Consider the following 27,996-nt stretch of genomic DNA (forward strand, 5'->3'; position numbering starts at 1 on the left):
ATTCCAATAAAATTAATTCATGTTTGTGGCAGCAATATGACAAAATGTGGAAAACTTCAAGGGGGGTGAATACTTTTGCAACCCACTGTATATACTTACCTGGGGCTTTGTCCAGCCAAATAAGGTGTGTGCTCGGGCGAGGGAGGGAGGTTCCCTCCCTCGCCGTCCTCTACGGATGCTCTCTTGTTTTCTAATCAGATCCGGTAATCTGGCCAGCCACACTCTTCTGCACATAAGCGGATCAGCCAGGCGCACACCCTCTTCTGTGCTCCTGCAGCCGGGAGCACTCTGAACCTGCACATCAGTACAGTGCAGTCGCAGAACGCTCCCAGGCGGGGGCACAAGCAGCTGACCATGCCCAGAAGCCCATGACTGGCCAGATTAACAGGGCTGGTTAGAAGACAACGGAGTGCCCTGGAGAGGACAGTGAGGGAGCTCATGCACCTTATTGGGATGGAAGAAGCCCCAGGTAAATAGAAATAAACCCTTTATGTTGATCTCAGGTACCTTTTGGCCCTGGAACACATTGCTGTCCCCACTCACCTCACCCGCGGTAAGCTGGTCTGTTGTGTACAGCTCATTGTCCCTCCACCTCCACCGTAGCAACAAATGTGTCGCCTGCAGGCTAGTGGCACGTCTGTACAGCTTTGGGCCAACCATCACCTGAGGCATAGAGTCTTGGTCCCTCCCAGCTGACTGTATCTATAGTGTGTATGTAGCTTTTTTTTCTGCTTTGATATGTTCCAGCGTTATCAGCTATGCTGAAGGAATTCCTTATCAGATGAGTCTGGTTTCTAAAAAGTGGATTTATAGCCTTGCGCTGGAGCAGTAAATGTTAATAGCTGAAGGTCGGCAGACCTTGCTGCTTCCAGCTGTCTGTGGAAAAACTCCTCCAACACAGACCAGGTGTGAAGTTGTAGCGATATAATCTGGAGATCACAACCGCCAGCCAAACAGAACATTCCACTAAACAGTGCTGCAAACTGGCACACCTTGCTATGAAGAACAAATCCTCTGTTTATCAGGACACATTCATCAGGGGTAGCTGCTGCACTCAAGTCTTTCCATACAGAACTATATGGGGCTTATACTGTATATAAACACAGAATCCACTGATAACAGTGTTTAGATCTCTGATTAAAGGGCCACTATCCCGAAGATCGTAAAAATGTAAAATAACGTAAACACATACAAATAAGAAGTACAATTCTTCCAGAGTAAAATAAGCTATAAATTACTTTTTTCCTATGTTGCGGTCACTTACAGTAGGTAGTAAAAATCTGACAGGTTTTAGACTAGCCCAACTCCTTATGTGGGATTCTCAGTGTTTTCTTTATTTTCAAAAGCACTTGCTCTGCCCAACTGCCAAAAAAGTGCGCAGACAGGTAGAGGGGCGTTCTGCATCTTCATATAAATCCTTTTCAGGGATTGTCTCTTTAGAAATAATAAAGGCCATGCGGAGAATCCCCCATGAAGAGATGGACTAGTCCAAAACCTGTCATCATGGGGGATTCTCAGGGTTTTCAGAAGCATTTCTTCAATGGCAGTTTAACTGCCAAAACAGTAAGATACCAGCCAGCCACCCTAATCACTTGCACAATGTTTTGTCAGTAAGGGCCCTTTTACACTTAATCAGTTGGTATGCGTTAGTGTGCGTTGGTACGCGTTTTTTTCCATAGCAGTGCATTGGGAAGAAGATTTCAGTTAAAACGCGTTAAGTGTGAAAGGTGCCATAGGAAAACATGGGACTTACTGGTACTTTGAAAATCAGTTTTCTTTCCGTTTTAACTGAGAGCAACTGATTAAGTGTAAAAGAGTCCTTATGCTGGGCACACACGATGAGATTTCCCGTTCGATTCCCGGATCGATTCGATTAAATCAAACATGTTCGATTGGATTTGTTTCGATCGATTTTTTCATGATAGGTATGCAAAATCGACGGAAAAAACGATCGAAATCCAATCGAACATGTTTGATTTAATCGAATCGATCCGGGAATCGAACGGGAAATCTCATCGTGTGTACCCAGCATTAGGCTTAGCAACTGCCGTTCGGGAAACGCTAATGGTGCCCATACATGGTACAATTTTTTTCATCCAATCGTAGCATTTCTACGTAATATAAGGCAACTGCCTCAATTATCCTTTCAGTATATTCACTTAAGTTATCCTTTAATACTACATAAAAATGGTAAGATTGGATGAAAACTATTGTACCATGTATGGGCACCATAAGGGCCTGTTTCCACTACACGCAGATTGGATGCAGAATGGATGCAGAAATCTGACTCCAATGAATGCCTATGGGCCTGTTTCCACTAAACGCAATTTTTTTTTTGCAGATTTTCCCATAGGCATTCATTGGAGTTTTTCTGCATCCAATCTGTGTGTAGTGGAAATAGGCCTTGCCCTGAGAATCACTGATGAGGAGACGGACTAGTCCAAAACTTGTCAGTTCTGTCAGATTTTAACGGTTTACTTTTTTTGGGGATATAATAGTGATATTTTCACAGGATGGCGTGTCCGAATCGGACGTGGCACCCCTGGTGTTGCAAAGCCACAGCACGGTTAGACTCGGATAAGGTCTGTGGAAAACGACAGCCAACAGAAGTTTTTTTCAGGGTCGCACATGATTTGGTAGCAGCCTATTGATTTTAATAGGATACAATTCCGCATCCAAAATCACCTGCGTGAAACGACCGTGATTCGCGGCTAGTGGAAATACAGTACATTCTTATAAAAGCTGTGATCAACTTAGCTGATCACCACTTTCATGAGGCTAGAGTCACACTTGCAGAAAACCATCCGTTTTCTTCCATTTGTAATTTTGTGTTTTTTCACCCCGCGCTTGCGTTTATCCATGTGCATTTTATGCGCTTTTCATGCATTTGTAATCAATATTTATATGAAAAAAGTAAAAAAAAAAGAATTATTTTCATATTAGTTTTTACCTTATTTGGTAAAACAAATCATCAAAAATGCATGCAAAACGTCTGCCTCAGACAATAGTAAGTGCACAAGTCAGTGATATTTCTGTGCTGCCATGCCCCCTTCTTCGATCCTGCACAAGTCAGTGATATTTCTGTGCTGCCATGCCCCCTTCGCCCATCCTGCACAAGTCAGTGATATTTCTGTGCTGCCATGCTCCCTTCTTCCATCCTGCATAAGTCACTGATATTTCTGTGCTGCCATGCCCCCTTCTTCCATCCTGCAAAAGTCAGTGATATTTCTGTGCTGCCATGCCCCCTTCTTCCATCCTGCAAAAGTCAGTGATATTTCTCTGCTGCCATGCCCCCTTCTTCCATCCTCCACAAGTCAGTTATATTTCTGTGCTGCCATGCCCCCTTCTTCCATCCTGCACAACTCAGTGATATTTCTGTGCTGCCATGCCCCCTTCTTCCATCCTGCAAAAGTCAGTGATATTTCTGTGCTGCCATGCCCCCTTCTTCCATCCTGCAAAAGTCAGTGATATTTCTCTGCTGCCATGCCCCCTTCTTCCATCCTCCACAAGTCAGTTATATTTCTGTGCTGCCATGCCCCCTTCTTCCATCCTGCACAACTCAGTGATATTTCTGTGCTGCCATGCCCCCTTCTTCCATCCTGCATAAGTCAGTGATATTTCTGTGCTGCCATGCCCCCTTCTTCCATCCTGCACAAGTCAGTGATATTTCTGTGCTGCCGTGCCCCCTTCTTCCATCCTGCATAAGTCAGTGATATTTCTGTGCTGCCGTACCCCCTTCTTCCATCTTGCACAAGTCAGTGATATTTCTGTGCTGCCATGCCGTTCCAGCCTGCACTTATCACTAATGGCTCTGTACTTCCATGCCCCCTCCTTCCAGCTTGCACCTAGCGCTGATATATAGGACAGGATTTTCAGAAAGGTCACAAGGGCCCGGGCCTTGGGCGCCTGCTGCTTTATAGGGAGGCTAGACATGGAAGAGGGATTGCCTGTACATAGGGAATGTGTTGGCTGCAAATGTGAATAAACATGTGGAAGAGCAGCTGCTGCCCAAGGAAGGTGTACATGAAAGAGAGGGCCTGCTGTACATGGATGCTACACATGGAGGAGGAACAACCAGAAAGTTGTCTAATGCTGGGGATACACAGTACGTTTCTGTACCGTGTATCGACCAGCTGATCCGGCCAGCTGATAATATTCAGCTGGCCCGATCATGCCGCTCGACCCGCGCCCGCTCAATTCCCGCCGGCGGACAACGGCAGGGAATCGAGCGGTGATAAGGAAGCGCCGGCAGGGACGAGCGGCAATCGATCCGCGCGCACGCACGGACGAGCAGGCATGCGCCGGCATCGAGCCGCTGGCTCGATCCGGCACAGAAAACGAGCCGTGTATGCACGGCATTAAGTATAAAATGTAGAAGTCCAGGCAGTGTAGCCTTGCTTCCTTCCTCCGTTTATGGAGTTTTTTAATCACAAAAGACATCTAAAAGATTTAAATAGTACCCAAGCCGAAGCTCAGGTACAAATTTAGACACTAACCTAAAGAGAGGGAAGCCTCAGGATCCTATTGAGGCTTCCCTCACTGGTCTGATGTCCCCCGTTGCTGAGGGAAGTCCCCCAGGAGATTAGTGACAATGCATTCTCGCTAATCATATCGGAGCCGCTCTTCTTCCTCTAGCTATACTGCGCAATAGCCGACTCAGCCCGCCTGCATGGCCATTGTGCAGCAATACTAGATGAAGAAGACTTGCATGGCCCGATGTGGAGGGGGGCCGCACTTAACAACGGGGGGCGTCAAATCAGCGAGGAAAGCTTCAGTAGGACCCTGAGGCTTCCCTCTTTTAACCTCCCTGGCGTTATGAATATTTCCATATTTAGGGTAAAAAGCCGTGCAATTTTTTCAAAGCTTTTAGACCCTAAAAACAAGAAGAAGAAAACAACCACAGAGAGATCTGCATAAGCTCCTGCATATAACTCACTCATAGAGATGGCCCGAACGGTTCGACCGCAAAACGATTCGCGCGAACTTCGGTGGTTCGTGTTCGAACGTGAACTATATGCGAGTTCGACCCGACCCCTATACTACATCATTAGGGTCAACTTTGACCCTCTACATCACAGTCAGCAGACACATGGTAGCCAATCAGGCTACACTCCCTCCTGGAGCCCCCCTCCCCCTTATAAAAGGCAGGTAGCGTCGGCCATTTCCCTCACCCGTGTGGCTGCAGTAATTAGAGACGGGAGAGCTTGCTGCAGAGACATAGGGAAAGCTTAGTTAGGCTCTTGTTAAGCTTGTTAGCTTGCTCCTTGCTGATACTTATTGCTAAAAAGTACCCCTTAACAGCTCTTTTGAGTTGTTCTTGTGATCAAATTAGCGTTCCCTGTCCGGATCCGCCTGATCGGATCCGGACCGTATACTGTACAAACGGAACGTACGTTCCGCATAGCAATGCAAAGGCAATGCGGACGTTCACACGCGTCCGTTCCGTACAGTACGGAGCCGGACCGGATCCGGACACTTTTTCAACATGCGCTATTTTTTGGTCCGGCTCATCCGGACCGGAGCCTGACTGCACCATCCGGATATAGAAAACCGATGGGAAATCGAAGCACAGAACACACTGGAGACAACACCGGACGTTCTACCCCACTTCCTATGCGTATTTATGGCGGCCATTTCGGATGGGGACACATGGGCCCAGCATATCTGGAGTGGAGCAGCAGTGACACATGTGCTGGAGCTGTTTTGGCAGTATGTCGGAGGTGGAGGTGAGACCTACAGCTGAGGACCTGATTCTACAGGTGCACCAGGTGCACCTTCTGCAGACCCCAACAAATTTTAAGGTATTTTGTTGTTGGTTTTTTTTTCCCCCCACGAATCCGGATGGCAGCCTGAAGCAGTCCTGATGCAAATGGACCGGATCCGGATCGGATCCAATCCGGATCAGGTCCTGATACGATCCGGATCCGGTCCGTTTGCATGCCAAAACGCAAGTGTGAACGGGCCTTAGTCGCAAAGCACACAGCATCTCTGCCTGCAGGCCGCATGACTGCCTTCTCCACCACCAACAAGGACTCCAGGCGGATAGCAGTGGCCGCTATAATCATTTTTCTGGTGCGTGTACATGCCTGCCTAATTTTCCTGGCTGCACTGCAGCTGCAACAACAAAACAAAAAGGCATGTACATGTGTTAATTCCCCTTCGTGATCGTTACCTTGCCGCGGTGAAGGGGCTTGCGTATCACAATGAAGCAATGACCGCCAGCTATATGAGTGTCTCGGGGGGGGGGGTGATGGGGCACACCCAAGATAATAAGGTCGTTGCTTCATTTCGGACAGAATAAATTCGATCAGCTGGACAGTCACTGTTGTTCTGTCATTAAGCTACCTCAGCCCGGCGGCCATATGGGCTTGAAAACCGCAATCGCCTGCACTTTCGCCATGGTGCGCACCAGTCCAGCACGGCCGTCACTACACAAACAGCTGTTTGCGGTGCGTTACACAGTGAGTTTGGTCTGTCAGTGTGAAGCAGTACACTATTTACTCTACCTGATTGATGTATACACATGCAAGATGTTTTAAAGCACTTTAGGCTTACAATTTAGCATGCAATGTGATTTCTGCCCTTAAAACGCTGCTGTGCGTCAAATCCTGATTATTCCCAGGGACTTTTGGCATGTATCCCACACCGCCAAGCCCCCCTCCAGATGTTAGACCCCTTGAAACATCTTTTCCATAACTTTTGTGGCCAGCATAAATGTTTCTAGTTTTCAAAGTTCGCCTCCCCATTGAAGTCTATTGCGGTTCGCGAAAATTTGCGCAAACCAAATTTTTGCGGAAATTCGCGTTTGAGGTTCGTGAACCGAAAATCGGAGGTTCGAGCCATCTCTACTCACTCAGACACAGGATTACCAATCTGAGCTGCCGATTTTGATCCCGAGTTTCGGCTAGAGGTTCTAACACCTTACTACACTATCCAAAACTTGTAATATGTTTTTATCTGGTAAAACAAAAAACTCCCAGCAAAACAGATCTTTCGGAGGGGATTTTCATTAGTTTTCTAGAGCTTTTTTTTTTTTTTTATTAAAGTACAGCCTTTCCTGCTGCAGTAGATGACCCTGGAGAGCGTGGAACAGCCTGCAGAGGCGGTGATGGAGCAATGAATGGAAAGCAGCAGCCCAGCCTAGTCCAATGAATGGACTAGTGTAAATATTGTATCCTCTCAGCAGTGACACTGAGGAGAAGCTCTTGTTCAAACAGCAGCTTACACAGATAAAGGGACTGACCCACAGCTGTATCAAAGGGAAGGTGTCAAAGGAACAAACACTGGGTGACAAAACACACTCAGACAAAGGGCTCCTTTTGATCTCTGCAAACTGGATCACATGCTGAGGACAGTAAAACCAGCAGAATGTGTTGGCTGTTTGTGTACATCCTTGTGTGAGCAGCAGATCTGCTTGTGTACAACTGCCTGTTGCTCTCCTCCTGTGACAGCATGTGGGAATGCTGATGTGGGGCATGAGCTGCTATCTGCGAAGAACTTTGTCTAATTGCATTCACAGCATCAGTCCAGATTATTTTTTTCTCTCGCATACTTAGTGGTTTGTAGCAATACTGCTAAATCATGAACTTTATAAATAGCACCTATGTCCTGTTATGGTACCTAAACATCTAGCGATTTTGGTGGCCAGCCGACCAAGAGCATGCCTGATTGAAGATGCAACTAATTTCGGCCTGTAATTGGTCGCGTGTATCGATCGGACATGCTGGAAAATCTCAGACCGACATGCTTTATCTAGCGTGCGGCCGTAACAGCGCTTGATAAGCGCAAACGATGATCGGGTCGGAAACCCTCAGCCGCTGTCCCCCCAATGTTTATTTATAGTAATGTATTTATAAACTACCTGTTGCCAGTAGCGTAGCTAAGGAGCTATGGGCCCTGGTGCAAGTCTTACATTGCTGCTACCCCCCCCCCCCCCCCCCCCCCAGCACTCTATAGAATAACAATTGATGGGGCGCACCAAAACCTGCCAAGGACAACCAAAGAATCAGAGGTGCAAGAAGAGGATGGGGAACAGTTTATTAATGATTACTACTATGTAAAGCTTCTACAGAAGTGATTATTACCAGCACAGGACCAATAATGAGCTAATACTGCAGAGGGGCCCTTTGGCAACCTCTGCACCCACTGTTGCTACGCCTGTCACACTGCCTGCTAGTGTCCACCGTACTTCCGCATTTTTGCCCCACGTGACTACCGGCATATAGCACATGGGGCGCGTGTGTGACGACAGGTGCTATAATGCCGGAAACAAAGTGTGCAAATGCGGAAGTGCGGTAGACACAGTGGCGGACACTAGTGGGAGGCGTGACAGGTATAGTATAACTGCACAAGACACACTGAGGGGAAGACAGAAAACATTAGGGAAACAGCAGCCAGGGGTATAGCAGCGTCACAAGGCCGATTCCTGCAAGATTTCATGCTGAAACCGATTGGGAATCGGTCCGTGGTTTATGGTGGTCAACAGATCTCTCGCCGATCAGATTCGATCACAGAAACATCTCTCTCTCTTAGCGGCACAGATTTTCATCCGATTCAATGATAATTATGGAATCGAATGGTCGATTGGCCGCCAAGTCGAGTCATCTGTGGGCACTTTTAAATACGCATTGAAACTCGCTCAAACGATATTTGACGAAAAAGTAGTTTAAACAACATTGTCCACACACATCAGTATCCCAACCGACTATGTTGTTTAAATACTGTGCGTGAATTTGGAAAGTGACATTTCACACGCATGCTCTGGAACAATGTCGTTTGAGTGACACAAACGATATCTGCCCTATGGTCTTCTGAGTTGATCTGCCAGTTGGGTCGTATGCGGGACCATTGACTTTCATCGATCATGATACGGGAGAGTGAGTAGTGCGGAAATCTGTATCATGCAGTCCATATTTTTTCGGCATCACAACGCATTCGAAAAAACACATTCAATGGAAACAACTTAATTGAACCACATTGGTTTCAGTGTTAATGCGAAAATCCACCACAATGCGATTTCACGCTCAGTGGAAATGGGCCTTTATGCTGGGAATACACGGCTCGATTCTGAGCCATTTAGATGGCTCGATAGATAATTTCCGACACGTCCGATCTCCCGCCCGATCGTTTCCGCGCTCAATTCCGCATTGAGGACAATGGAAAAAGATAAGAAAAATGAGCAGAAGATATGAGAATCGCCTGGGCGGGGAATCGATCGGGCGGGAGAATCGAGTGGCAAAATCGAGCCGTGTATGCCCAGCTCTCGATCTAAAACTGACCTCCCAGTACTCTGCCACCTAACATTAACCTTCTTATTAGGCACCTAACCCTAAACATGGATCCTAAGCAATACTCACCTTCCATCAGAATACCCAAGCAGCTCAGGGTGACCCAAAACACTAGGAAGGTATAGGGGACTAAAAGAGATTGAAAAGCCCTCCTACCGGTACTAAAAAGCAATGCTTAGTGTGATTTGCCTTCTTAAAACAGAAGGTTATTACTATAATTCAGCTTTAAGTGAACATCTGTGGTTACCCACAATGCATCGCTATGTTCAGTAGCGGTGCATTGTGGGTAACCACAGATGTTCACTTAAAGCTGAATTATCGCAAATACCTTCTGTTTTAAGAAGACAAATCACACTCACCTTCTAGCGTCACTTTGCCTTCAGTTTCACCCGCTACAGCGTTCAACACTCCCTGATAACCTTATCAGGAGACCAAATGAAGCCCCCACATTGACATCTATAGATGTACAGAGGCTAAAATAAACAGTGTTGCACTCTGAATATTCCTCACATTTCCATTCACTTAATCCTAGAATTCCACAGAGCCACAGCTGAGAAACCGTGACCCAGTTTACAGCCTTACCACCGGTGCCTCTATATGACACCAAGTGAAGCCAATGACCAAATAGAACACAATTTCAAAACCCAATACGATTTAAAGCGGGATTGTCACCATACAAATTAAATTTCAACAGCAACTGGTTTGAGTGTGTTAAGTGATAAAGATGCTAATCCTGCATTCAAAACTTTTTCTGCTGTTATGGTTTGGAGTTATCACATATCTTAGGAGTACTGGCCCTTTAATAGCCATTGCTATACAGTTGTATGTTGGGGGTTCTTTTTATCTATAATATTTTCCTCCTCTTCCCTTTATTTCCCTGCCTGGCTGCCTAGCTGAAACATGATTCTCTGCTTACTTGTGTTTACAAGCAAGATTGAGGTGACTCAGCGATTGGAGGAGAAAAGAAAAAAAAAGTTAAAAAAGTTAAATGAAGAAATGACAACAGGATTTAGCCTCAAACTGTGGGCAAAAGATATGGTTCCCACCAGGAACAGAATTATCTTCATTTACTATATAAAATTCACTGATATCAAAACGTGCACAGTACAATACATGTGTTATGTAAGTAGATCAAGTATTTATTTACTTACATATGTGTTTTTTTTTCCCTGGCATAGTATGGCTAATCCTACTGCTTTGAGGTGGATGGGAGGGGAGGGAATTTTTATTTACTTATAGCACAGACTGCAAGCTATGAAGGTTTACTTATTCATTTGCTGTGTCTACAGTTCCACACAGGCCATCGTGTCCAGAAGCAAAACCTGAGCAGTTAAAGGTGGCCATACATCAGGCGACACGGTGGCCGATTGACCATCCGTTTCGATTAGTATAATTGAATCGGATGAAAATCGGAGCCACCAAATGCACACTCGATCGACGGTTCAACCAAGTTTGCCCCTCCCCAAGAACCGCCCACCCCCGCCCAGTGCACTATACATTACCTGTCCGTGCCCACCGCTGCTCCAGGTGCTGTGCTCCGTCCACACACATGCCCCACGAAATTGCTGGAATAGCGTGGGCACGTTTGTGACATCACACGCGCCTATTTGTATGCCGCCAACCACGTGCACTGCTTGTATTGACGGAGGACGCAGCCTGGAGCCAGCCCAATCGAGCGGTAGCCATGGACAGGTAATGTATAGTGCACTGGGCCCCATGGGGGCACATTGGACATAGGGGGGGCCAGCAGCAAGGCGGCATCACAAGGCTGATTCCATATTGATTACAGCAGTCTGTGGTTATGGGAAGCTGACAGAGCTCTCGCTAATCAGATTCCATCAGAGACAGATTTGTCTCTTGGTCGAATCTGCCCATCGGCGCAAAATATAGATCGTTGATGGGTCTGTACTAGCTAAACAAAACAAGATAGTTAGTTATACCTAATGACAAAATTGATGCTTTCCTTGCCCTGCTTTCTATTATTAAAAATGTCAGAAAGGTTGAGTTGTGCTTTAAATATAAAAATAGTTGTATATCGATGTATAAATGTGTGTACGGGTTGGAGCACTTCTCATAGATGAACAGGGATGTCGGCGGTCCACATGCATTCCTCTTCCAAATGAGTCTCTTGCGCAGATTTCACGTAGTTCTTGATTAAATAATACACAGATGTGTGTCCGAGTGTAAAGAATGTATGTATGCCTATAACAAGCTCCCCTGACAGCACTTCTCTGCCGGAGATTAGGGGGCTGGCATTTTTCTGGCATCAAAATTGACTTTTATGCAGCCAAATAAAACCACATTAGCAGAATAACTCTTTAGTGGCCAGCGCTGACCCAAAGAAAACACAGGCTAGACGATCCTCTATCCAGAAGTTTATCTGCACAGTAGAAGTTAGAGTTTCAGTTACGGAGGGGCAAAACATAAAGTGAGGATTGAAATTTTTCAGTATTGTGATGTTGGGGCAACACAATGGCTAAAGGGCAGCACGGTGGTATAGTGATTAGCACTCTTGCCTTGCAGTGCTGGGACCCTGGTTCGAACCCCAGGCAGGGCACTCTCTGCATGGAGTTTGTATGTTCTCCCCTTGCCTGCATTGGTTTCATTACAAAATCGATCAAAAAAAAATAATTTAATAAATTTGACCTATCTGATGGGAAAATGCATGGAGTTTTGCACTGTATTGGGTATTTCAAAACTAGCAGCTGCCGTGGTGAAATTGATATTACGGTATGCACACTGTGAGAGATTGTGTGAAACGACCGATTAACGATCCACGATCTATCTTTCAAGATATCCACATGATGTGATGTAAACATTTTTATAAGACTACGGATGATACCCTACACAGTCAGATCGTTAAATGATGGTGCATCTAGGCAAGGAGCGGACACATCGTTTAATGATCGTCCATAGCTCTGTACACACTGCTGACAATGGACATGATACAGGACACCTGGGTTCGAAACCTCAGCTCTTCCTGTTCCTGAAAGTAAGGAGTCCTTGGGCGAGACTCTCTCACATTGCTACTGGTTACTGAGGGCGCCCCAGTGGCTGCAGCTCAAAAGCTTTTAGTGCACCAGGAGAAAAGCACAGTATAGATGTTTTCTGCCATGTCTTGTTATAACAGTCAATTGAAATGCATGAAAATCGATGTGGATCGTTCGTTTAACCCGTCGGGTTGATTCTTTACTGCATGATATCTGAACGACGCATGGTTCATAATTCACTTCGGATGATTTTTGCCCCCCCCCCCCTTGTATGTACGATCCTTAAGACAAGGCTTATGCAGAGCTGACAGTAATTGGCAATGACAGGAATTGCTCATCGATCAACGTTGCATAATCTTGTATTGCATTGAGCTACAGAAAGTTAACAAGGTATAAGTTTAGTTGATTTTCATTCAAAAGTGTGGCGGCGAGCACAGTGGCATATGGGCAGTACAGTGGCGTAGTGGTCAGCTCTCTCGCCTTGCAATGCTGGGTCCACAGTTCGAATCCCAGCCAGGGCACTATCTGCAAGGAGTTTGTATGGTTTCCCCGTGTCTGCGTGGGTTTCCTCCGGGCACTCTGCTTTCCTCCCACAACACAAAAACATACAGATAAGTTAATTGGCTTCCTCCTAAATTGGCCCTAGACTACGAAACATAAACTATACATAGACATATAACTATGGTAGGGATTAGATTGTGAGCCCCTCTGAGGGACATTAAGTGACAAGTCAATATACTCTGAACAGCGCTGCAGAAGATGTTGGTGCTGTACAAATAATAAGGGAGTCTGTATGTTCTCCATGTGCTCTTGCTGGTGTGTTCTCACTGGTAGATAGATTAATTAACATCTTCCCAATATTGACCCTAGACAGATAGGAGCCAGAGACAGATGTGAATGGTTTTGTGTATTCTGTAAGGTGATTTGGAATTCCTCATTATGTAAATATAGGACATATATATCTGAGATAGTGGGTGGGGAGGGGGGTCTGAAGGGAAGTGCATATTATTGTGAACCGTTTTAAATGTTGTAACAACGTAAACACTACCTGAGTCCCTCGTTCCAAGGACTTTAGCCTTTTGTTTAACGAAGGATATTTGTTCACACTTAAAGATGTGCAAAATGTAAGCCCCTTTCGAGGACGCGGATGAAACAGCACCAGGTGCTCTACAGATAAAAAGTTTTCATTGAAAAAAGTTTATGCTGACCAATCTAAACTGGCAGGTCATGCTGAAATTTGTAGTTCAACAACTGCTTAAAAAAAGTCAAGGCTGGTCTAAGAAAGAGTTCTAAGGCCAACCTCCTCCTTACCTGGATCGTGGAATGGGACCAGAACGTAGCTGCTCATGGCTTTCGATCTCCGCGTCAAGGTGCGCTCCAGAATGCGATTGGCCCCTTCGATCACCTGCCTGAGGTCATCGTACATGGAGCCGGTGACATCGAACACGAAGGCCAGGGAGGGGGCATCAGTATCCTGAGGGTCACTGCAGCCCACCTGGGCCAGCAGGAGAGGGAGCAGTGCCAGGCTGAGATACCCAGCGGCCATTCCCAAAATATGAAGTCCAGATGTGCTGGGGGAGGAATGTGCGTCTCCACAGGCAGCTGTCCTTAGCTGTACTCAGGTTGGAGTGCTTGGAGAGGCTGTAGTGTACATGTCCCTTGTGCTCAGCCTGTCTGATGCTTCCACTGGCAGCCTCTGCACGGGCTTTATAGGAGAAACCTGCCTCCACTGCTTCTCACAAACTTTTGGGGAGGAGAAGGCTCTGCCCCTCACTGCAGACAAAGAAACCCCTCCCTGCCTCCTGCACAGAGCTAGCCCAGGATAAGCCAAGTCTCTGGATACCTGAGAGGGAGGGAAGGGGGAGCCAGTGCCCCTTCACTCACATAGAGCATCTCCCTCTATCAGCGCTGTGTCAGCTGGATTCTGCCCACCTCTTGTTTCTTCATCCTGATTCCTACAACAGAAGCTGTACCTCCTCACTTTTTTTAAGTGGGAAGTAGAGACACCTTTTAATGCAAAATTATGCCTGCAAACTACACATCTGCCATTGAAGGGATACTTAAAGTGGACCTGAACTCTTGCACAGGACAGAAAAAAAAGAGAGAAATGTACTCTGTAATTCCACCTCATTAGTGCCTAATCACAAGGTATAATTTGATCTTTCCTCTGTGTCAGCTGACTACCATAGCAGATAAGCTCATTTGAAAGCACAGGATTTTAACAATATGTCTGCTTCCATGAAAGCAGGAAGTAAAAACACTGCAGATTTATTGTAGGATTTGTATAAAATGTTTTTCATTAAAGGTTATTATGCTGTTGCAGAGAGGACATTCTGAGTTCAGCTTTAAAGTGTACCAGAGACAAATACGCAGGTGCAAGTACTATTCTCCGACGGAGAGAGCGCACTGTGCAATCAGACTGGCTGCGACTGGCCAAAGTTACGGGACCCGGTACCAGAGCTGGAGAAGGCTGAGGATGGCGGCGTGGGAGCGATTAGGGCGGATGGGGCTGGAGGAAGCCACAGGTATGTATAAAACTTTAACTATTATTAGTCTATCGTTTCCTTTAAAGGGAACCTGAACGGAGTAAAATTATTTAAAATAGACACTTGATGTACCTGCAAATGAATACTACACACTTACCTCACCATCCGTTCCTCTCAGAAGCTCACAATTTTCTTCTTACAACAATTCCTTCTATTTCTAACAAGACAAAAAAATCTTATTAACCACTTGCCGACCGCACACTCATATCGTGCGGCAGCAAAGTGGTAGCTGGAGGACCAGCGACGCACATCTGCGTCGCCAGGTGCCTCCCTAATTAATCAGGAAAGGCCGCTCGCGCGAGCGGCCGTTTCCTGTTAGATCACGGAGTGGGTCTCCGTGAATAGCCTGCGAGCCGCTGATCGCGGCTCGTAGACTAAATGTAAACGCAGGAGACATTTGTCTCCTTTGTTTACAGGCAGATCGGCGATCCCCGGCCTATCAGCGGCCGGGGATCGCCGCCATGTGACAGATGACAGCCTGTCACAGGCTGCGCAGAACGGATAGCGTCCTGTGCAGCCCCGATCACCAGGGGTGAGAGGAAGGAGAGGGAGGCAGGGAATTGTGCCGCGGAGGGGGGCTTTGAGGTGCCCCCCCCCGCAACACCGAGGCAGGCAGGAGCGATCAGACCCCCCTGCACATCATCCCCATAGGGGGAAAAAAGGGGGGCGCTCTGATCGCTCTGCCTGCAACCTGATCTGTGCTGGGGGCTGGAGAGCCCACCCAGCACAGATCATAAAAAAACATGCTGGTCCTTAAGGGGGGGGGGGGGGGTAAAGGCTGGGTCCTCAAGTGGTTAAACAGACATTTGTCATAACTGAAATATTTCAGTTGCTGTCAGTTATATATCAGTTGCTGTCAATTATAACTGAAAGGACAACTGATGAGCAAGGTAATGTTTCCATGTGTCCATGTTTCCCTATGGTTGAAGTGGGCAATATTACAGTTTAACAGCGTGCTGACCAGGAAGCTGTTATGAGGTAATGGCTATTTTTAAAGAGAAACTGTGACCAAGAATTGAACTTCATCCCAATCAGTAGCTGATACCCCCTTTCCCATTAGAAATCTTTTCCTTTTCTCTAACGGATCATCAGGGGGCTCTGTATGGCTGATATTGTGGTGAAACCCCTCCCACAGTGTGATGTCAGCACCTCATTGCATTGTGAGAAATAACAGCTGTTTACAGCTGGGTCCAAGTGCCAATAAAGCAAGTAGCATCTTCTTCCACTGACATCACCTGCCAGCAGTAAAAATGTCACCATGTGGTAAATGTCAGAATGTAAATCGGGGAGAGGAAAGATTTTACAACGAGCAAACACTGACTAAATCATTTATACATAATTATTGTGAAAATTAAGCACATTTTTTTATTACATTATTTTCACTGGAGTTCCTCTTTAAAATGGAGGACGGAAAATTCTGACGATCACAGTGGACAAACAGGATGCAGGAGAGGAGAAAGAGATTGATGAGTAGACTACATGGCAGGTAAGTATGACGTGTGTATGTTTATTTTGACTTTTCAGTCCAGGTTTTCTTAAAGAGAGCCCGAGGTGGGTTTGTCAAATCATATTAGGACACAGAGGCATGTTTTGTATACAATGACCGGCCTCTGTGTTCTTCCAGTGTGCCTCATTCACCCCCCCCCCCCCCCCCCCCAGCTTTGCTGTCCCCATTAGAAAAAGTGCCAGACTAGCGACAAGCAGATTGTCGCTAGCCTGCTATTTACCTTAGCCTGTCACCGCCCCTCCCCCGCCTCCTGTATAGCACGGCTTCCCGCCTGTGTCCCTTCCCTCCCCACCTCCGTAAGCCGATGAAAAAAACAATAAGGTAAGTCTTAAAAGGTACACACCTACTGTTGGCCCAAATTCTGTAATTAAAACAGATTGCATAGCAAAAGTGGATGCAGAGGTCGTGACAGCATTGGGGCTCTTGGGTCAGAGTGGTCCTCTGTCAACTGCAGTAGTAGGTCTTCATTAGTGCTATGCTGCTGATAATCATGACTTTATGTGCTATGAATAGGGGTAAATCACCCTTTCCCTCCTGCTTAGACCTCTCAGAAACTGTAGCTGCCATAGGCAGGTTTTGGTGCTCAGTTTGAATTGTCATGTACAGAGTGCTTGAGGTGGCCCTATGTAAAACTTGCACTAGGGCCTGTACCTCCTTAGCTACGCCACTGAGTGCAAATCTCGAAGGTGATACCCTACATACAACCACTAAGTTTCTCCTGCTTTTATTTATTTTTTTTATTTAAGTATTATGCAGCGCTGCACAGAGTATATATTGTCTTGTCACTAACTGTCCCTCACAGGGGCTCACTCTAATCCCTACCATAGTCATATGTCTATGTATGTATCATGTAACGTATGTATCATAGTCTAGGGCCAATTTAGAGGGAAACCAATTAACTTATCTGAATGTTTTTGGGATGTGGGAGGAAACTGGAGTGCCTGGAGGAAACTCATGCAGACACGGGGAGAACATACAAACTCCTTGCAGATGGTGACCTGGCTGGGATTTGAACCGGGGATCCAGCGCTGCAAGGCAAGAGAGCTAACCACTACATCTATGTGCTGCTTTGTCCCCTTTTGTCTCTTCTTGGGTATCTGAAGACTCAAGATCACTGGGAGTAGTGATGGTAGTGATGGTCATGTCTAGGTGAACTCATGGAAAAGCATATGTGATCAGTTTGGTCAGGTGATAGATATGCAGGTCCCTGATTTGCTAGTCATGATCATGAGGATGTGATCACAGCAAATCGAGCTTTTCAAAGCGTTCAGCTGATCAAACAATTCATCTCCATGATTTCTAGATATGACCATCCCTATTTGGGAGTATTTTTATTATTTATTTATTGTATTTATAAAGTGCCAACATATTACGCAGTGCTGGAGTAGATCCAGGTCAAGGACCACACATACATGGCATATTCTAAAAGGAACGTGTTATCATTCACCATAGCAACCAGAGCCCCCAATTACAGCGGCGACAAGATGATCCAGCGTGCATGATTGGCTGCTGTCGTTACAATGCCCTAACTCTCTGGCTAACGCTGCTTTTCTGAAATGAGTATTTTCAGGAAATAACACAAATGCAGAGGGGATAAATAAAATTAAGCAGGCACAGCAAATCATCTTTTTCGGAATTACAAGTGATATGTAAAGATGGGCGGATTATGTTCGTGTGGTTTAGTGCCTGGTTGCCGGGCCTGTAATCTGCAGATGAGAAAGCGTAAAGCCCTAAGCTTTGATGTGGAGCGTCTGCATTACAGAGCCACGGCAGCACCTAAACGTGCCCAGATTTACACGCGCACACACAGAGGTTGTCCGCCATACCAGAGGGGATTCTGACATATGGTTATGAATACAGGTGGCCCTTAATAGCGTTTTAGTGCCGACTTGTTCGCCTGTAAACTTTTTTTTTAAACACCGTCTCATCATTCTTTCAAATTTACTACACCCGAGTTAAAAGGAAAACATATGTACAGGTTTTATAGAAGCGCCAGCATGAAAACAAATATTACTATGGAGTATTATTTATTGCCTAAAAACGTAGGAGAAAATAAAAAATTTGATCTTTCTAGAATGAACCAATTTTCAATATTCAAAGCAACATACATTTTTTACTGCGGAGTGGATTTAGAAAGCCTTTGAAGATTTCATTGCTCTTTCCCGTTTTCTGACCTCAGGTCAGCAAGTTTTCATACTATAGCCACAGAGGTCCATGATGGTGTCAGGAAACGGAGATGAGGTGAAGGGCCACAGACAGCAATAAATACCCAAACATTTACGTAACTGCTGCAGTGCAGAAACACTGAATACATATTATCCTGAGTTGAACTCCATGGTGCCCAGCTTTCTGAGGTAATAAAGAGAGACATGTTCCAACCACAACTCCTCCTGTGCCCCAAACACATCTCCACTATGCTTCAGCATAATCTCCAGCCATGTCCCCACCACAACTCCAGCCAATCTCCCCACCACACCTCCAGTCATGCCTTCATCATGCTTCCAGTCTTGTCTCCACCATACCTCCAGCTGTGTCTCCACTATACCTCCAGCTTTGTACCCACCATACCTCCATCCTTGTCCCCATCACACCTCCAACCATTTCTCCACCTCACCTACAGCCATGTACTCACGATACTTCCACCCATGCCCCAACCACACCTCCAATGATGCCTTCACCATACTTCTTGCCATGTTCACACCATACCTCCAGCCTTGATCCCACCACATCTTCAGGCATGTCCTCACCATACCTCTACCCATGCCCCAACCACACCTCCAGCCATGCCCCAACCACACCTCCACCCGTGGCCCAACCACATCTCCATTTATGCTTCAGAATCATCTCCAGCCATGCCCCCAGGGCCGGGCCGAGGCATAGGCTGGAGAGGCTCCAGCCTCCGGGCGCAGTGTAGGAGGGGGCGCACAATTCATTCAGCTGTCATTCCTAATTGTGTTTGAAGCAGAAATAAATAAGAAAAAGGGATACATGGCAGTGACTGCAAGCCAGATAACTAGATATTAAGGTGTTGGGGACATTGTGGGCCCTGCGGCCCTCTTAGTCTAATAGCAATCAGTGTGTGACAGCTGGGGTGGGAGGGATGGAGGGGCGCACTTTGGTGTCTCAGCCTTGGGTGCTGGAGGACCTGGTCCCGGCTCTGCATGCCCCAACCACACCTCCAACCATACCTTCCCCACACCTCCAGCCATGTCCACACCACACCTCCAGCCATATTCCCACCACACCTCCGCTTATGCTTTAGCATAATCTCCAGCCTTGTCCTCACCACACATCCAGGCATACTTTCACCACACCTACAGCCATGTCCCCACCACACCTACAGCCATGTCCCCACCACACCTCCACCCATGCCCCACCACACCTCCATTTATGCTTCAGGGTCATCTCCAGTTATACTCATGCTCCCACTTCCATTCATAACCATACTATGCCTACTCCACCACACTTCTAGTTATACCCGCACCCCACGGTGGCCAAAAAAAAATCAAATGAATCAAATCACCTTTTTACAATTCATATAAATTTGTGACTTGTTGAAAACTTTGAGATCTGGCTTCTCAGATTTATTACAGATCAAGGCACAATTTGCTGCGGGGAATCGTACCTATAAACCTGTGCAGATCTTATGGAAATTAACTGTACACCTCTGAAATGGTGGTCTATTATTTTCAGTGGAGAGAAGGAAACCCCCTCTAGTGGCCAGATGTAGAAAAGCCACTAAAAGGACACCTGAACTGAGAGGGATATGGGGGCTGCCTTATGTATTTCCTTCTAAGCAATACCAGTTTCCTGGCTATCCTGCTGATCCTCTACCTCTAATGCTTTTAGCCATAAACCCTGAATGAGAATATGCAGATCAGATGTCAGATGTGAGAATATTAGCTGCATGCTTGTTTCTGGTGTTATTCATACACTACTGCAGCCAAATAGACCAGCAGGGCAGCCAGGCAACTGGTATTGTTAAAAAGAAAATAAATATGGCAGCCTCCATATACCTCTTGATTCAGTTGGCCTTTAACATTGCTCGAGTCACCCTTTTATGGAATTGGCCATCCTGACATCACTTCTTCCATTATAAATGCTGTGGGTAATACACTTCGCACTTCTTTCCAAGCCTGGAACCTGCCTAATAACAAAAACAGCTGCCCGGATAATCATCTAATGGTGCTCATACATGGTACAATAAAAACGTTTGATTTTCCCATTTATTCGACCAAAACGATCGAATCAAATGAAAGTTGAAAATAATCTTTTTTTTTTCCGATCAAGAAAAATGAACGATTATCCATTTTTTTCGATAAAAATCCGATTGGACAGGTTAAAAAAATCTTTATATTCGATATTTTTTTCTGGGTTTTCGGACAAATCGAACATTCGTGTAAAGTACCTCGAAAACAACGATGCAACTTTTTATTCGATCTAACAGAATAATCAAATGAAATTATCCAATCGGAAAAAAGAACTGAAAAAATTGTACCATGTATGGGCACCATTAGAAATGCCCAGATAGCTCCGCTGAATTATTGCACATACCTTCCGTTTTAGGAAGGCTTAATTACATTTAGCATTGCTTTTTTAAAGCAGACCTGAACTCAGAACTTCCTCTCTGTCTAAACGATACACAACAGCATAATAACCTTTCAAGTGGTCTGAAAGTCAGCATTTCTACTTTGCTCTAAGATTCCTCACAGCTTGAAAGCTACCATCCTAGACATTTTTTTTAGCAGAACATCACTGAAATGGTTAAAGAAAGCACGTTGTCCTGCTATTCAGCTTCAAATCTGCATCCAAACTGGAGATAACAGTATCTTTGTTTGCATTCCAATGTTGATACATGTGTGTAAACACAGTGTAACGAGTGAAAAGGAGATCTCTGTGAAGCTCTCTGTGCTTCAAGCACACAAACAGCTCAGAACAGCTAATTAGAAGATGTTAATATATAATAAAAAGCAGTTTGAATAAAATGCAATGGCAGATTTCAGGGCAAGATAAACTAAACTTTGGAAACCTGTAATTTGTAAACAGACAATATTATTTATGCACAAAAGCAAATATGATAACTGTATGAGTAATAAAAAGTAGGAAAACGCATTTTGATTGAATGCTATATCGGAATTTCAGACCACTTTAAATAGAAACAGTTCTTTGTTACAGCGGATACAAATTCTGCAATAAATCTGCAATGTGTCTACTTCCTGCTTTCATGGAAGCAGACATGTTGTTAACATCCTGTGTTTACAAATTAACTGCTCTGCCATGGCAGGCAGCTGACATAGCTGAGGGATCAAATTACACTGGTGATTAGTAACAGATGAGGGGGAGTTAGACAGGCTAAACTCTCTAAATATATACAGGGTGCATTTCTCTATGTTTTCCTTCTGTCCTGTGCAAGAGTTCAGGTCCACTTTAATAAAGGGCTCTTTGGTCTCTTTTAGACCTTTATACCTTCCCAGTGGTTCTGGGTCACCATGAGCTGTCTGGGTATTCCTTAGTACTGGTCCAAGCCCTACCACATAGAGCCATATCAATCCATGCTGTGTTCTGAGGAGAACAGAAAAGTCCCAAACAGGCTGTATGTTTATTGGGTTCATTATGGCTCTGTAATATTTATAAGCTATAGGCTCACTATTCACCAGCGGTGCTGGATGTGTAGTCTTGCTTTCAGGGGCATAAAGAGATCATTAGCCTTTTCAGGAACGATGCATCATGGGAAACCAAAGTTGCTCACTTACAGCTGAAGTATTGCAAATACCTTCTGTTTTAAGAAGGCAAAGTTACATTAAGCCTTGTTTACTTCCAAATGCTAACATAAAATATGATTAGTGATGGCAGAAAGGACCAGTGTGATATAAAAAAAGGAAATACAGATTATTCATCACTTACAAACACTCAAGCTACAAGTCTCTCATACATACAAAGTTGTCCTCACCTACCAATTGTACTGTGCAGTTACATATTTTTAATACTTGTTACAGTGTTGTAAGTTGTGTTAGGTACACTAAGGCCTGAGACTTATTGGTGGTGCTTTGTGACGGATCACAAAGCACTGGCGATTTCTGGAATTGCGGAATTTCTGCAATATTACCGCGATTACAGGAGAGATCGCGATTTGACCCTGCATCCCTTGACAGAGGAACAGTAGTGAAAATAACATAATGAATAAAATTGCTCATTTTTTACAATATTCTTTTATAGATTATTTAGTCTGCGTTTGCCCATTGCAAAATCTTTCCTCTCCCTTATTTACATTCTGAAATGTATCACTGGTGGCGACATCTTTAGTTCTGCCAGGTGATCTGTACGGAATGTTTGTTACTGAGAGTTCTATGCACAGAGGGAGATATTGCTTGCTTGGTAGTTGTAAAAAACAGTTATTTCCCACAAAGCAACAAGGTTCACAGACAGGAAACTGTCAGGACCCTGGTCAGGACATCACACTGTGGGAGGGGTTTCACCACAATATCGGCCATACAGATGTCCCTAATGATCTATTTGAGAAAAGGATTTCTTGAGGGAAAGGGGGTATCAGCTACTCATTAGAATGTTCAATCCTTGGTTATAGTTCCCTTTTTAATGCGATTTACCTGGGATTGCTCCAAAAATGCTGCAGCCCGATCCCCGAGTGCTGCAGTGGAAGCATCCGTAGAGTGTTCCACTGCCGTATCACTTTACTGATCACCAAACGCTCCTAAAGTGCTGCTAGTGGGTACCAGGTCTAAAGAAAAATTGAAACCAGAAAACATTGTTTATACTCCATGTTGAAGTTCTGAGTTGTCTGAAAGTTTATAATTTATCCACACTTACCAGTATGTAAAATACATGACTTGACTTACAACCAAATTCATCGTAAAAACAAGCTCCCATGACAGAACCTGTTGGTAAGTGGGGGACTGCCTGTATGTATTTGGTTCATAAATTCTTCAAGGATTGCCTGACTGGAGATGAGATGAACATGTGACTGAAACTTTGGTAGATGTGTGACTGGAGATGTGGTGGGTGAGCCAGAGAGGTAAGCAGGTACAGTGTCGAAAACTCTGCAGAGACCAGAAAAAAGTGGGGGGAAGACTTGGGGAAACCATTCTTTCCCATTCTTGGAAAAACATGCCACATTAAAGTGAACCTAAACCAAACAGGAAAAAAGAGTTTCACTTACCTGGAGCTTCTACCAGTGGTGTTGAGCACAGCCGCCCGATGCCCGTGCCATCACTCAACGATCCTCCGGTCCCCTGCAGCTCCTAAGTTTCGTTTTCCTCCAACTGGCCAGTTGATGGCCACTGCGCCTGCGTGTCCCTGGCCGTGTGCATCCTCGATCACGCTCCCTTCACCATGAGTGTCCTGCGCAGGCACAGTATGAAATTTCCTGTTCAGTTTAGGTTTCCTTTAAGTACCTGGGAGTGAACATATCATTAGCTCTAAATAATCTATTTCACCTAAATTACCCCTTGCTAGAACAAAGCATAACATGAGACAAAAGGTACACACACACATCCAGCAATCAACTCCACGACAAGATCAACCCCATGACAAACCATTTACATGACTTGTATTTTCCGACTTTAAACTTTTTCAACACAGAAGTTAGTTAACCTTTTTAGCTATAACTCACAGAACAGAAGCAAAGTTAGCAAGTTCTTGTCCTGGCTGTATAAGCACCGCCTGCAAGGTTAAGTAGTAATAAATCTCAGATTGGCTATGACAGAAATCGTTAAGACAGGCCTGTACCAGCATGACAGGCTCCAAAACACCAGGGATGCTAACACGTCTAGAAACTCTTCAAAAAGGTTCTTATCTACTTCCACACTTTTCTCCATATTTAATGGATTTCTAGCCTATAGAAAAAAATGCTAGCAGAACAATCTTTTCGGAAGTTATTAAACAGGAGCTGTCAGCCATACTATCTCAGGAAAAAAAAACAAATGTATAAGTAGATAAATACTTGCTCTACTTACATAACATATGTATTGCACTGTCCACGTTATGATTCCTGTGAATTTTATAAAGGTAAAGTAGAGAATCCTATTTTAGACAGTTTCCATATTTACTGTGGCTATTTTGAAGCCAGTCGTGATGTAATATCCGCCCTTAGTCTCCTTTGCCTGATTTTCCCGCCCTTCACTATAAAAAGTGCATTGTTTCAGAAATTCAGAAATTTTGGCCAATCAGAGAGGAACAGTGGTGTGGGAGGGGAAAACAGAAGGGAAAGAGGCTTCAGCCAATCAGGCTGCATTAGTTAAGTCTGAGGGGAAGTAGGGAAGCATAAAAAAGACAACCCAGCATGCCCTGCAACTTCCTCGTTTGTGTACCAAATGTTCTGTGTACCAAATAAGAGTCATATAAACTGGGGAATGATAATTTATCAACAAGAAAAGTAATAGTGATTTTAACTTTTGGATTGCCTGGTTAGCATCCTTATTACTTGTTTACCAGATATAAATAAAGAATTGATTTTGGATTTTATGCCCGACAGTTACTCTTTAAAGTTAATCTGATGCCCATTCCAGGAAATTCCCAGGCAAAACAGACATCCACATATACACTAAAGGGGAGGGGGGGGGGGGATCTGCCTATATGCACTAAAGGGGGGAAATCTGCCTATATACACACCAAAGGGGGGATCTGCTTATACACACTAAAGGGGATCTTGCACTTGGGTGTGCATGCGTGCGTGTGCGCAAAGAGCATGAATGGGGGGGGGGGGCACCAAAATCTGGTTACGCTCAGGGCGCTGTGAAACCTAAGGCCGGCCCTGCATTTGTCTATCATCTTTTATTTGAAATACCATCCAGACAGGCCGCCAGGACACAAATCACCATCTTGGATTATTCAATAGAAAAGACTTTATCGCTTACTGGACTCCAAACACGATATTTTTAACTTGCAGACATTCTACCTCATTTCTCATCTCTTACTTATAACTATCCAACAATCTGTTTAGCTGCCAGATATATTTTTTTGCCAACTCTAATGTATATATGTTTTTATGTGTATAGTTTGTTAAAACAATTTAATCGTTCCAGTTTTGCCCTTGCTGCCTGCTTATTCTGATCTGTGCTATAACACTATTTCCTCAAGAAGAGACACACTACCACATTGTCTCATTTGTATAAATTGTTGATTTGGCTAGTTGGGTTAACCATTATTCATTTTAGGTAGCTAGCTCTGAACATCTCTTCGCCTAGTTCAATCCAGAGAGTGGTGGCAGCAAAATTACCTTGATTTCCAGTGCGAAAATCGATAACTTTATTTTACCGATGGTACATACAGTTGAGATTGTATCTTGTATGGACACACCAACCAATCTTAACCTCCCTAGCAGTATTACGGTAACATTAATGTCCTACCATGTTTGCTTTATCTTTTCCAAATGATTCCGCTTATCCTGCCGATTTCCTTTTTCAAACAGCTAAAATTAAGGCTTATATGATTTATCTGGGCCAATAAAGCCCCAAGAATGAAATACTCGCTACTATGTGCCTGCAAGGAGGATGGAGATAATGGGCCTACCAGACTTGGAACCATAAAGCGGCGCATTTTACACAAATAATAAACTGGTTACAAAACAAGTCACATGAACAATGTAGTTAGTGACTGGAGGCGCCCAATAAAAGTATAAATAAAAACTAAAAACTGTTTAAAAGGAAGGTAACTAAGCTTACCTTCAACGATAAAAACATTCAGGTAGTTTTATCAATAAGGGCAAAAACAAAGTGTTTTGTGGCCTGAAGACACTTCCTCAGGTACCATAAATAAGCCTTGTCCAAAGCTTTATCTAGCTCAGGCGCTTTGAAAACTTAGGTTAAGATGAAATGGGACCCAGAGCAATTTAGTAGCGTTGGCTCCCCATTATAATCTTTCTATTAAGCTGAGATAGGAGAGGAGTCAAAAAGGTGGTAGTTGGGCCCCTTGACACCCACAGGCACCTGCCTAGGATGCCTTGTGGATGTGCATTTGCATAAAATTGCATCACTCTAGTGCATACATGTCAAACCCGTGGTCCAAATCTGGCCCTTGGAACGTTTAGAATTGGCCCTCAGGTGGTTTCCTCACCTTGCATTAAGTTTTGCCCACTTATGACCACCAGGGAAGCTATATTGGAGGGTAAGCCCTAGATCACCAGGGAGGCCATATGGGGAGGGGGAAAGCACTAGGTACCAGGCAACTGTATAGGAGAGGTGAGGGGGCCAATAGACACCAGGGAACTGTATAGGGGAGGAAGGGGTTGCCACTAGAAACTAGGGAACTATATAGGGGAGGGAAGGAGGCCACTAGAGACCAGGAAACTGTATAGGGGAGGGAGGACCACAAAACATCAGGGAACTGTATAGGGGAGGGAGGGAGAACCACTAAACACCAGGAAACTGTACAGATGAGGGTGGCGGCCACTAGACACCAAGGAAACTGAATGGGGAGGGAGGGTGGCACTAGACACCAGGAAACTGTATAGGGAAGAGAAGGAGGCCACTAGAGACCAGGAAACTGTATAGGGGAGGGAGGGAGAACCACTAAACACCAGGAAACTGTATAGATGAGGGTGGGGGCCACTAGACACCAAGGAAACTGAATGGGGAGGGAGGGTGGCACTAGACACCAGGAAACTGTATAGGGGATGGAGGGGGGCTATAAGACACTGGAGAACTTTATAAAGGAGAGAGGTGGCCACTAGACTTTGAGGTTGGCCCGCGACTTGGTCCCAGAGCTCAATTTTGGCCCACTTTGTATTTGAATTTGACGCCCCTGCTCTAGTGGAATTGTCACATTCACATTACCATGTCAGCGTTGTTGCTATTGGAAAGACGCAGGTGTTCTGCAGATCACATTGAAACATACAGTATGCAGTAGAAATGGACCCTTAGGAGACCACCTTACCTGGGGGAGCCTAGGGCAAATGTCTTTGTTTAAACTTTTGTTTGCACCAACCGTGATTGCCCGGAGCAAAATACATTACTGCTAATTACACTAACCTTATATCTGGAGAACGCATAGCTAAAGCCGCCAGCTGTCTTATGAGACTTGCAGTGGAAGACTTGTAGAATGCAGCGTAGTCAGGCGAGACGAAACCATTTACCTCCCGTTAGAGACCGCAGCCAATCGCAGACACACACTGTGCTTGTATGTCGCTGATACAGCCTCACGCTGCTCTGCCATTCACCTTCTACTTATATAATCACACAGCAATGCTGGCTCCCAGTACAACAGCCTTTGTAGCCGCCTGCATCTGTTACACACTAGAATCTTGTGCAAGCATTGTAGCAGATAGGTGTATTTAGCAGTAATTATTCATAATTACTACCTGATTAGCACTGGCAGACAAAACCTTTTGTAATCTAAGTGGCTTTTTAAAGTCTTAGAAAAGCTACGTCTGCATTTAACAAATAAGCGAGCTTATAGTGTGTGCGGATGGCATGGCACGATACCCACAACTCGGCTGTCCCACACAGGACTCTGGTAGTCACTAGGCACGTTTGTAGGGTTGGGCGAGGCGGGCCGCCGCCTAGGGAGTAGTGGCGGAGGAGGGAGAAGAGGGCCCATGCAGAGTGTGCAGGGGAGAAGAGGGGTGAAGTGATTCACTTGTGTAGGATCTAGTGAAGGTCGCACACGATACATCTTTCTGATAGGCGTCCTGGCCTCCATGGCTGCAGAGGTGT

General features: G+C 45.1%; 1 protein-coding gene across 1 annotated transcript in view; it reads right to left on the reverse strand.

Moving 5' to 3' along the window:
* The window catches only part of HMCN2 (hemicentin 2), a 408,064-nt gene extending 394,241 nt beyond the window's left edge, over positions 1-13,823 (reverse strand). Inside the window, exon 1 of the mRNA XM_068248458.1 lies at positions 13,589-13,823. Within this exon, the coding sequence (XP_068104559.1) occupies positions 13,589-13,823 (235 nt within the window). The remainder of the gene's footprint in view (positions 1-13,588) is intronic.
* Positions 13,824-27,996: the final 14,173 nt, after the last annotated feature.

This window comes from Hyperolius riggenbachi, chromosome 8 (genome assembly GCF_040937935.1).
Source record: "Hyperolius riggenbachi isolate aHypRig1 chromosome 8, aHypRig1.pri, whole genome shotgun sequence".
NCBI classification, from domain to species: Eukaryota; Metazoa; Chordata; class Amphibia; order Anura; family Hyperoliidae; genus Hyperolius; species Hyperolius riggenbachi.